The sequence below is a fragment of the Rhinopithecus roxellana genome, chromosome 12 (assembly GCF_007565055.1).
Source record: "Rhinopithecus roxellana isolate Shanxi Qingling chromosome 12, ASM756505v1, whole genome shotgun sequence".
In the NCBI taxonomy this organism is placed as follows: Eukaryota; Metazoa; Chordata; class Mammalia; order Primates; family Cercopithecidae; genus Rhinopithecus; species Rhinopithecus roxellana.
The window spans coordinates 2607159-2619605 of record NC_044560.1 but is presented as its reverse complement, the minus strand read 5'-3'; the positions used below and the strand labels follow the sequence as shown (position 1 = coordinate 2619605).

The 12447-nt window shown below is 44.1% G+C and overlaps 1 protein-coding gene across 5 annotated transcripts in view; it reads left to right on the top strand.

Annotated features, from left to right (window-relative positions):
- The window catches only part of VPS13D (vacuolar protein sorting 13 homolog D), a 294906-nt gene that overhangs the window by 15544 nt on the left and 266915 nt on the right, over positions 1-12447 (top strand). For all 5 annotated transcript variants that reach the window (XR_004060385.1, XM_030942225.1, XM_030942226.1 and 2 more), the window contains 4 exons: positions 1487-1677; positions 1778-1858; positions 6680-6796; positions 10890-10994. Coding sequence is in view for 4 of the 5 variants with exons in the window: in XM_030942225.1 (XP_030798085.1) it covers positions 1487-1677; positions 1778-1858; positions 6680-6796; positions 10890-10994 (494 nt within the window). In the remaining variant the exon portion in view is untranslated. The remainder of the gene's footprint in view (positions 1-1486; positions 1678-1777; positions 1859-6679; positions 6797-10889; positions 10995-12447) is intronic.

The following is a 12447-nucleotide window of genomic DNA, read 5'->3' as shown; positions in this document are numbered from 1 at the left end:
AAGCACCTGGGACTACAGGTGTGCCCCACCACGACTGGCTAATTTTTTTGTATTTTTAGTAGAGACGAGGTTTCACCTTGTTGGCCAGGCTGGTCTTGAACTCCTGACCTCAGGTGATCTGCCTGCCTCGGCCTCCCAAAGTGCTGGGATTACAGGCGTGAGCCACCGTGCCTGGCCTCCATTCATTCATTCATTCATTTATTTATGACAGGGTCTTGCTTTGTCACCCAGGCTGGAGTGCAGGGATGCTATCATAGCTCACTACAGCTTTGAACTTCCAGGCTAAAGAGATCCTCTTGCCTCAGCTTCCCCAACTATTAGTTGAAATGGTTGAATACAGCTACGTGCTACCAAGCCCAGCTAAATTTCTGAATTTATTACTGGATTACACAGTTGATCACTTGATGTTGTCATTAAAAATACCATTGTTGGACTGGGCTTGGTGGCTTTCACCTGGCATCCCAGCACTTTGGGAGGTTGAGGCAGGAGGATCACCTGAGGCCGGGAGTTCAAGACCAGCCTGGGCAACATAGCTTGACTCTTATAAATTGAATATAAAGAAAGCTTGTATTCTAGGAGGTTTGGCTAGAAATGGAAGAACTTGGGAAATAAGTATCACAATTCTGCCGAGCCGTTTGGCTTTCTCATCAGCTCAGGTTCTCATGAAGAATCAGAATTCTTTATTGAGAGAAGGCCAGTGCCATGTTACCTACGTTTCAGTTTGTGGTGGGGATGTTCAAGATTGGATATATCATAGGTCTGATGACTCCCAACTAGTACTTATCAACCAGACAATGAATAATGAGCAATACATGAGTTTAGTGTCCATGGGCTTGTGCGGGGCCCGGGGAAGAAAGACACTCTAAGGAAGTGTAAGGTGTACTCCGCTTGGAAAAGGAGATGGTTTCTTTTTTTTTTTTTTTTGAGACGGAGTCTTGCTCTGCTGCCCAGGCTGGAGTGCAGTGGCCGGCTCTCAGCTCACTGCAAGCTCCGCCTCCCGGGTTCACGCCATTCTCCTGTCTCAGCCTCCCGAGTAGCTGGGACTACAGGCGCCCGCCTCGTCGCCCAGCTAGTTTTTTGTATTTTTTAGTAGAGACGGGGTTTCACCGTATTAGCCAGGATGGTCTCGATCGCCTGACCTCATGATCCGCCCGTCTCGGCCTCCCAAAGTGCTGGGATTACAGGCTTGAGCCACCGCGCCCGGCCAAAAGGAGATGGTTTCTAGAGGAGGGATGTTACTGTTGATGTGGTGAAGTCTTCACAAACTTTTTCCAGCTTATATAAGTGATTATACCTTGTTCTTACAGATGTCAGCCTCCTAACACTTGTTTCACATGTGCAAGAGCCTGCTGGCTGTTGTTTTAAATAAAAAAAAAAAAAGTAATAACAGCAATCCATGCTCCTTAAACAAAATTGTGACAATACCAAAAAATGGAAAGAATTAAAAATGTACACACTGTGAACGAGACTTTCCTTCTCCTTCCAGGCTTCGTTGGGAAAGTAACCCTTCAGATTCCCTTTTATCGCCCCCATGTGGACCCTTGGGTGATCTCCATCTCCAGCCTTCACTTAATTGGAGCCCCGGAAAAAATACAGGATTTCAATGATGAAAAGGAGAAGCTGTTGGAAAGGGAACGCAAGAAAGCACTACTTCAAGCCCTGGAGGAGAAATGGAAGGCAAGGCAGAGATCTTTTGGGCCATAAGAGCAGTTGTGGTGACACGTGTAAGATGAGCAAGAACACTAGATTGAGCTAACGCTGACTCTTGCCTTTGTAGAATGAACGCCAGCAGAAAGGGGAGTCCTATTGGTATTCAGTTACCGCCTCCGTAGTTACGAGGATTGTGGAGAATATTGAAGTAAGTCCTGCTGACTTTTATAAAAGTGTCAACATGAGAGGGATTTCTCAGGCTTAAATATGTTTCTCAGTTTCCCGTTTCTCGTGGGTTCAGCTGATCTAAGGTGTAGATGGGGCTGGCTGCTCAGGTCTGCTCTTTTGTAGGCTGTGCCAAGGGGAAAACCTGAAAAGCAAGTCCTATGTTCTGTGGCAGACATAGAGTTTTCTTGCTTCAGCTGGCATGAGAAGGAGTTTTCACATCTCTTCCATTTCACTTCCTGCACTTTCTTTTTGAATGTTGGAATCCCACCTGCTAAAGGATTTATCTTGTAAGAATCCAGGTTATTTGAGCCTTGATGACTATATGGCTTCAGGGCAAATCACTTCACCTCTCTGGTCTCAATTTCTTCACCTGTAAAATGAGAGAGGTTGGATGCCTCGTCTCTAGTTGATGACATAGTGAGTTGTGAAATTGCGAACAGCTCACTAAGATACCTAACCTCTTGCTGGTGTATCTGGTGGCAATTTGATGAGTTACAGGACTGGGGCTGTTGGCCTTGGCCATGTTTTCTACTTCAATTATAATTTTGTTTCATCCTCAAAAACTTGATCAGGGTCCCACTGATATGAGTGTTATAAGACTTTGTCCATACTTACTACCTTTAGAATTTTCTTGCAGTGCCAATGTGACACAGGCCAGATGTGTTCAGTGTATGTCATGTTCCCAAAAATTACAGTCTGAGGTTTTTGGTTTCATAACTTTCCTAACTTTGACAAACAAATTTTAAAAGATTAGTCATTATTTTTATTTTATCTTAGTTTAAATAATTTTATTGAGATATAGTTCTTATACAAGAAAGTTCAGTCTTTTAAAGTGTACAGTTTAGTGTTTTTTTTTAGTATATTTACAAGGTTGTGCATTGGTCACTGCTAAATAATGCCAGAACATTTTCATCATTCCAATTGGTAGTCACTGCCAAAGCTGGGCTTGGTGGCATGTACCTATAATCCCGGACACTTGGAAGGCTGGGGCAGGAGGATGACTTGAACCCAGGAGTTGGGCTGCAAGGCTGTAGTGAGCTATAATAGTGCCCCTGCACCCCAGTCTGGGCAACAGACCAAGACCCTGTATCTTAAAAAAATGATAATAATTTAAAAAAGTAGTCATTACCAATTCCCCTCTTCCTTCAGCTCCTGTCAATCACTAATCTACTTTCTAGATTTGCCTATTCTAGACATTTCATCTAAATGGAATCACATGATATATGGCCTGGCCATTTTCACTTGACATGATGTTTTCAAGGGTCATCTGTGTAGTAGCATGTTTCAGCACTTCATTCCTTTTTATGACTGAATCATGTATGCCATTGTATGGATTGTCAAAGATTAAACAAAGCCGGACGTCAGAGCAATAAAAACAGATTTTACTCACTAACTACTGACAGCCGAGCTCCAGGCTGACTTGTGCGGAGGTAGCTGGGCCTTTTAAAGGGAGCTTGAGGGTGCAGGGAGGTGGAGTGAGTGGGTACTCAAGTGAAAAATGACAAGGCGTTGGTCGCTGTGAATGTCATTAGGCTAGCTGTGTCTGCTGGCAGTGATCAAAGTTAGGATTCGCTCTTCCCTCAGACTGGGAGATTGAGGCCCTACCCTTCCTGATGGTTACATTTCAAAGGAATGGCTTTCAGGTCCTTGAGAAAGAGACTCCTGAGCTGTTGGAGATACAAGTTGAGCGTCCCAAATCCGAAAATCCGAAATCCTCCAAAGTCTGACGCCTTTTGAGTGCCCACATGATACTCAAGGGAAATGCTCATTGGAGCATTTTGGAGTTTGGATTTTTGGATTTGGGATACTCAGCCAGTTAAGTATAATGCAGATATTTCAAAATCCCCCCAAAAATGAAATCCAAAACACTTCTTGTCCCAAGCCTTTCAGATGAGGAATACTCCACCTATACATACACATCTCTCAAAGAAATGGCACAATTGAATAGCTCTGTAAACCTATAAACCCTTTTCAGTAAATATGCTATAAGAAAGGGAGGTCAGAGGCCTATGTCAGGTGTTGGCTGGAATAAAGGGTATGTTCTTTTGATAGTCCTGAGCTTTACCAGGCAGGAACTCAATAGGGGACTGTGTTGTCCCCGGGACATGGCCTCAGGCTGCCAGAAGCCATATTAAAGTTGGTCAAATCTCTTTTGAAGGGAATGTTCTTGTTGAGAGTTCTTGCGTTTCTCAGGACATGTGACATTCTGTTTATTCATTCGTGAGTTGCTGGACATTGGGGTTGGCTCTCCTTTTTGCTGTTATGAATAATATTGCTGTAAACATTTGTGTATAGGGTTTTGGGTGAACATGTTTTCAGTTGTCTCAAATAGATATCTCGGAGTAGAATTGCTGAATGATGGGTTAACTCTGCTTACTTTTTGAGGAACTACCAAACTGTTTTCCAAAGAGGCTGCACTATTTTACGATTTCACCAGCAATGTATGAGCGTTTTGTTTCTCCATATCCTCATCAACATTTATTATTGATTATGGGGCTGGGCACGGTGGCTCATGCGTGTAATCCCAGCACTTTGGGAGGCCAAGGCAGGCGGATTACTTGAGGTCAGGAGTTCGAGACCAGCCTAAAATACAAAATTAGCTAGACATGGTGGCATGTGCCTGTCCTCCCAGCTGCTTGGTGGGGAGGCTAAGGCAGGAGAATCACTTGAACCCGGGAGGCGGAGGTTGCAGTGAGCCAAGATCATACCACTGCACTCCAGCCTGGGCAACAAAGTGAGACTCCATCTCAAGAAGAAAAGCCTGCAGAAATGGTGAGAGAGCATTTTCTCTAACACCATTTAGGACATAAAGAAAAAAAGTAACCAAAAAAAAAAAAAAAATAACCAAAAACCAAAAAGCAAACATTTATTGTTGATTGTATACTAGTGGGTGTGAAATGATGGTCTTGCTGTGGTTTTGATTTGCATTTTCTTTTTTTTTTTTTTTTTTTTGAGGCGGAGTCTTGCTCTGTCACCCAGGCTGGAGTGCAGTGGCCGGATCTCAGCTCACTGCAAGCTCCGCCTCCCGGGTTTACGCCATTCTCCTGCCTCAGCCTCCGGAGTAGCAGGGACTACAGGCGCCCGCCACCTCGCCCGGCTAGTTTTTTGTATTTTTAGTAGAGACGGGGTTTCACCGTGTTATGCAGGATGGTCTCGATCTCCTGACCTCGTGATCCACCCGTCTCGGCCTCCCAAAGTGCTGGGATTACAGGCTTGAGCCACCGCGCCCGGCCGATTTGCATTTTCTTAATGGCTAAGGATACTGAATATTTTTCCATATATTTACTGGCCACTTGTGTATCTATTTTTTTGGAGAATGTCTATTTGAATCCTTTGCCACGATTTCTTTATTTTTTTGAGATGGAGTCTTGCTCTGTTACCCAGGCTGGAGTGTGGTGGCGCGATCTCAGCTCACTGCAACCTCTGCCTCCCGGGTTCAAGCTATTCTCCTGCCTCAGCCTCCTGAGTAGCTGGGATTACAGGCCTGCACTATCATGCCTGGCTAATTTTTTTTTTTTTTTTGAGACAGTCTCGCTCTGTTGCGTACGCTGGAGTGCAGTGGCGCGATCCCCGCTCACTGCAAACTCCGCCTCCTGGGTTCACGCCATTCTCCTGCCTCAGCCTCCCGAGTAGCTGGGATTATAGGTGCCTGCCACCACGCCCAGCTAATTTTTTTATGTTTTTAGTAGAAACAGGGTTTCACCATGTTGGCCAGTCTGGTCTTGAACTCCTGACCTCAGGTGATCCACCTTCCTCAGCGTCCCGAAGTGCTGGGATTACAAGAGTGATCCACTGCGCCCGGCCATCCTTTGCCTATTTTACAAATCAGTTTATGTTTTTATTGTTGAGTTATAAGAGCTCTCTGTATATTCTGAATACCAGATTCTTATCAGATTTGCAAATACTTTCTCCCATTCTGTGGATTGTCTTTTTACTTTCTGTTATTGTTATTATTAAGGCATAATCTCTGTTGCCTGGGCTGGAGTGCAATGGCGCCATCATACCTTACTGCAGCCTCCATCTCCTGGGCTCAAACAATCCTCCTGCCTCAGCCTCCTGAGTAGCTGAGACTCCAGACTCGTGCCATCATACCTGGCTATTTAAAAAAATTTTTTAGTAGAGGTGAGGTCTTGCTGTGTTGCCTAGGCTGGTCTCTAACTCTTGGGTTCAAGTAATATTCCTGCCTCAGCTTCCCAAAGTGCTGGGATTATAGGCATGAACCACTGTGCTCAGCCTGTTATTATTTTTTAATTCATTGAAGCAGAGTGCCTTTTCTGTAGCCCACTTACAGGGAGGGACTAAGGGAAATAAATACATACATATGTACACACATACAAAGTTTATGTGCCGTGCTGGTTTCCTTGGTCCAGATGTGGGGACATAGAGGAAAGATGAAGATATCAGCAGAGCAGGAGGAACAATTGTCTGTATACAGTGGCTTTACTTTCTTTAATTGCTTTTTAAAAGATGTCTTCTGAAATGATTTAATGAAAGTATTGGAGCCCTTTTGGTAAAAGCAAATCACAAGAGAGTTATTATAACATAATATCACATATTATAACATAACAAGAGAATTATTGTAACACTCTTAGGAACTTACAGGATACTGGATATGTGTGTGATGTGTTTGTGTAGAGTGTCTGCTGTGGCTTCCTTTAGTGGCTCAAGGGCTCAAGGGCAGTTTGACCCCTAACTATAGTATTTCACCCATAGCAGTTATTTAAATGCTTTTTCTTTTTTCTTTTCTTTGGAACACTATTCTGCAGGTGCATCAGCTGTTTTTTCTTTTTTCTCTTTGCAGTTAAAAATTCAAGATGTCCATTTACGCTTTGAAGATGGTGTCACCAATCCCTCCCATCCTTTTGCATTTGGCATCTGCATTAAGAATGTGTCCATGCAAAATGCTGTGAATGAGCCTGTGAGTATGAAATGTGATGACAAAGCAGGAAGAAAGCCATGCTCTAGGAATTTGGGGCTCTGCCTTTTGCCATTTTGTGTTATGTAAATGAATCACATTCTTTTCCATTGCCTTCTGTGGTAGGGCATGGGTGTCTCTTGTGTGTTTGCAGCAAATCAAATTTGCTGACATAGGGAAATAGGTAATTTTCTCTGACCTTTGGTTATATCACTTTCATTTTATGCACAAAGAAGCTAAGAGGCAGAAAGGATTTTGTGTTTGATTTTCTTCTCGGTTTACATACACTCCCTGCGTAAACTCACAATTCACTCCCTGGGTAAACTCATAGTTGTAGCTACCACCAGGGAATATTTGCTGATGGCTTCCACATTTTGAATTCCATTCTCCACCCTTTGACCTTCATATTCGTGGTTTTCTTAAAACTACTGCTTGTCTCAAAACATACTCTGTTTCTTCACATGCTACACAAAAAACATTTTTGACACCAGGTGTGTGAGGGTTTTCCCTGACACACCAAGCAATTCTCCATCACATACTAACTTGGTATCCTGTAGTTCAACTTAATTCTGACACTAATGGGTTACTGCATACCCCGCCGGGTAAGGGCTCAGTCCCATAGGACCACCCCCCACTTCAGATGTGAGTCACAAGGCCCAGGTTGTGACCTGTGCTTTTGACTAGAAGTTGGAGTTCCCACAATTCCCCTCCTCAGGTTTGGTAATTTGCTAGGATGGCTCACAGAACTTAGGGTAACACTTTACTTACGTTTGCTGGTTTATAGTAAAAGATGCGATGAGGATACAGGTGAATATCTAGATAAAGAGGGCCACGCCCTGCTCCAGTGTTCAGCAACTTGGAAGCTTAGCAGATCTCATGGTTCAAAGTTTTTATGCAGCTTAATCTCCAGCGCCACCAACCAGAGGTCAGTGAGTGGCACTGAAAGGCCCAACCCTCTAATTACTTGATCTTTTCGTGATGAGCCCCATCTTGAGGCTGTCTACCGACCCCATCAAAAGTCACTTAATTAGCATATACTGAGGTGTGATCATGAGGGTTTTTAGGAACAACAATGACACTCCTGTCAGGAACTTCCAAGGGTTTTAGGAACTCTGTGCGAGGAACCTGGGACAAAGATCAAATATATTTCATGTTATACCACAGCTTGTCATAAGTACTAGAATGATCCTGTGTATTCCATCTGCCCATTTTGTCCCCCAAACGAAGTGTTTTTCTTTATTTCCTAACATTTTACTGAATGTAAAAACCAATAATAACTAACAGTTTTGAGTACTTTTATATGACAGGCACTGTTCTTAGCACTTTCCATGATTTAACTCATTCAGTTCGCCTTGATTTTCACCACTGCTGTGATCCTAATAACCTTACTAAGGACACTGCAGCATAAGAGGTGGAGTGAAAAGTGGAACCAGGCCTTGAACACAGGTGGACCAACTCTAAATTAGGGCTTGGCAAACTATGACCTGTGGCCAAGTCTGGCTTCTCACCTGTTTTTGTAAATAAAGGTTTTTTAGATCCCAGCCATGCTCATTAGTGTTGTCCACGGTGGAGTACTGTAGTTGCAGCAGAGACTGCATGGCCCGCAGAGCCTAAGCTGTTGACTCTCTGGCCCTTTATGAAAGACTGTGCCATCCCTGCTCCTCACCCTGTGCTCTTGCCTGCCACACTGATCTCTAGAAGCTGTGTGCTCCTCCTTTCACTTCTTACACTTCAATTTCCATATCTAGTTATTCACAGGGTCCTGCTACTTTTTCCTACAAAGCATTTCAAACATAGCTCTTCCTGTCCATCCTCATATGACCGTCACCCTGCAGGATGTTGTCAGGTTTTACCTGGACTAATGAAATACACTGTTCTGTGATCTCCAGGATCTTTCTATTTGTCCTGTACCAGTGCTTTCCAGTGTTTTCCATGTCAGAACCCACATAGTAAAAAGATAGTATTTGTACAGTACCCGGGGGCAAATGGCTGTGGCTGCTTGGGGCTGGAAGTGGCCAGCTCAGAGTAACCACATGTTTTTAAGATGTAACTTGATCCCATACACTGGCTCATACTTGAGGCACTCATAACTCATTTTTTTCTGGCACACTGAAGGGAAAGCCCTACTTTACCCCGTCACCAGACTTCTTTTTCTGAAGCACATACCTGATCGTGTTACCTGCCCGCATTAAAACGTTCGGCAGCTCCGCATCACTGAAGGCCTGAAGTCCAAACACCTTAGCACGGCATAAACTTCCTTTCCTAATGAATTTGATAACTAGGGCAGCCCTAACAGATTGCCACAAACCAGATGGCTTAAAGCAACGTAAATTTATTCTCTAGATGAGAGGTCTGAAGTCAAGAGTTGTGGCCAGATCAGTCCCTTCTGGAGGCTGAGGGAGAAACTGTCTGGTGCATCTCTCCTTGGCTAGCTGCTGGCGGTTGTTGAGCTTGCTCAGCTTGCAGGTGCTTCATGCAGCCTCTGCCTCCGTCTTCACGTGGCCTTCTCCCTGTGTCGTTTGTCTTCTTGTAAGGACAATACCCGTTAGATGAGGGCCTCCACTAAACCAGTATGACCTCTTAATTTGATTACATCTGCAAAGAGATAATTTTCAAATGAGGTTACATACACGCTTCTGCGTGGTTATGACTTTTTTTTTTTTTTTTTTTTTGGGGAAGGGAGGACACCATTCAACCCAGTGTACCTAGTAACATTCCAAGCTACTGTTCTCAACTCTTAGCTAACTCCTCATCCCAAATATGTCTTCATCCACTTGTACCAATACTGCCCCCACCCCACACATCCAGTGTTCCAGTTACACAGATAGACTCACTGTTCCCTGAAGATATCAGGCCTTTTGTACGGTTGCCCTTCCATATCCTCGGGTTCCATATCCATGGTTCTACCAACACGGGATCAAAAATACTCCCCGTCTGGCTGGGCGCAGTGGCTCACACCTGTAATCCCAGCACTTTGGGAGGTTGAGGCGGGCAGATCGCCTGAGCTCACAAATTCAAGACCAGTCTGGGAAACATGGTGAAACCCCATCTCTATTAAAAATAAAAAAATTAGCCGGGTGTGGTGGCGCATGCCTGTAATCCCAGCTACTCAGGAGACCGAGGCAGGAGAATCACTTGAAACCGGGAGGTGGAGGTTGCAGTGAGCCAAGATCGTGCCGTTGTACTCCAACCTGGGCAACAAGAGTGAAACTCCATCTCAAAAAAAAAAAAAAAATTTCAGTATAACAATGATTTACATAGCATTTACATTGTATGAGGTATTGTAAGTAATCTAGAGGCCGGGTGCGGTGGCTCAAGCCTGTAATCCCAGCACTTTGGGAGGCCGAGACGGGCGGATCACGAGGTCAGGAGATCGAGACCATCCTGGCTAACACGGTGAAACCCCGTCTCTACTAAAAAACACAAAAAACTAGCCGGGCGAGGTGGTGGGCGCCTGTAGTCCCAGCTACTGGGGAGGCTGAGGCAGGATAATGGCGTGAACCCGGGAGGCGGAGCTTGCAGTGAGCTGAGATCTGGCCACTGCACTCCAGCCTGGGCAACAGAGCGAGACTCCTTCTCAAAAAAAAAAAAAAAAAAAAAAAAAAGTAATCTAGAGACGATTTAAAGTGTACAGGGAGGATATATGGGTATGTTGTGTGCAAATACTATGCCATTTTAAGAGACTCAAGCATTTGCAGATTTTTGTATCTTTGGGGTTCCTGGAACCAACTCCCTGTGGATACTGAGGGAGGACTGTGTGGTTGACCCAGCCCTTTCCTCCCACCTGACCATTTGCCTGAAACTTTTACATCTTTCGACAGTCATCTGCACAGTGACATTTTCTTGTTTGCTCATAGCATCGTATAGATTTTTCTTCTGCTTCTCTCTGTGTCATTAAAATTATGTATTTCCATGTTTGTATCCCCAGTTAGCTAGATTTTGAACTCTGTAAGAGCAGAAGCATGTTTTGAGTTATATATCCACAGCACCTCGTAAAGTACCGGACACATGATTTTTTACAAATGGTTTGTTGAATGAATGGCATTCACGAATAAAGACAGTCATCCTGTTTTCTTCTTTGTCTTTTTTACCTCAGGTACAGAAACTAATGCGGAAAAAGCAATTAGACGTAGCAGAATTTAGCATCTATTGGGATGTCAATTGCACTTTACTGGGGGATTTGCCTCAGGTGGAGTTACAGGTATGATTTCGGCAGGGGGCTTTGTTGCAAGACAGCATGGAAGGGAAGTGGCGTAGGATCACTGCCATGGAGGCTTTTGTCTCCTGCATCTCTGATTCCCATTCCCACCCACTGTTCCTCTAAAGCCATTCACTCTCAAGTGTGTTTGCTTGAGGTACTTGATATGTATGTGACTTTGAACAATTTATAGTGCTTTATTTTATGTATGTTTTACATTTATACTAGATTATAGGTTTCTTTGGTTTATTTTATTCAACTAAAGCTATGTTTTTAAGATATTGCTGTTTGTACTTCCAATTCATTGCTCTGACTACTGCATAGTATTCCATTGTTTGCATGTGCATGTAACATAGTTATGCATCTAGATTTTTTCCATCATTTATTTATTTATTTTTGTAGAGATAGGGTCTCATTCTGTTGTCCAGGCTGGTCTTAAACTCTTGTGCTCAAGCAGTCCTCCCGCTTGGCCTTCCAAAGTGCTGGGATTATAGGCATGAGCCCCCACACCTGGCCTAGGCATCTAGATTTGAAATGAACAGAGCACCAGCACTGAATCTTAAAGAGGAACTTTCTGTTTTTGTTTTTGTTTTTTTTTTTTTTTTGAGACGGAGTCCGGCTGTGTTGCCTGGGCTGGAGTGCAGTGGCCGGATCTCAGCTCACTGCAAGCTCCGCTGCCTCCCGGGTTCACGCCATTCTCTCGCCTCAGCCTCCCAAGTAGCTGGGACTACAGGCACCCGCCACCTCGCCCGGCTAGTTTTTTGTATTTTTTAGTAGAGACGGGGTTTCACCATATTAGCCAGGATGGTCTTGATCTCCTGACCTTGTGATCCACCCGTCTCGGCCTCCCAAAGTGCTGGGATTACAGGCTTGAGCCACCGCGCCCGGCCTTTAAGAGGAACTTTCTTAACGCATTTATGTTTAAACTTCACTTTGGTGGCATTCCCTTAAGTGATATTTAAAAAGTCATAAATCATCAGATATAAAATATTATTGTTTGTGAAGGATTAAAAAACATCTCAGTTTAATCTTTTTTCCTTTTCTTTTTCTTTTTTTTTTGAGATGGAGTCTCGCCCTGTCACCCAGGCTGGAGTGCAGCAGCACAATCTTGGCTTACTGTGATCTTTGCCTCCTGGATGCAAGCAATTCTCCTGCCTCAGCCTCCCCAATAGCTGGGTTTACAGACGCTCACCACCATGCCCAGCTAATGTTTATATTTTTAGTAGAGATGGGGTTTCATCATGTTGGCCAGGCCAGGCTGGTCTTGAACTCCTGACCTGAAGTGCTCCTCCTACCTTGGCCTCCCAAAGTGTTGGGATTACAGGTGTGAGCCACCACACCCAGCCAGTTTAATCCTTCTATAAATAATTTATAGGTGGTTTAAGTGAAATGGGGGAAAATGGCTCTTTTTTTTCCCCCACCCAGGGTTATCTTTCACTTGGATACTATTGTACAT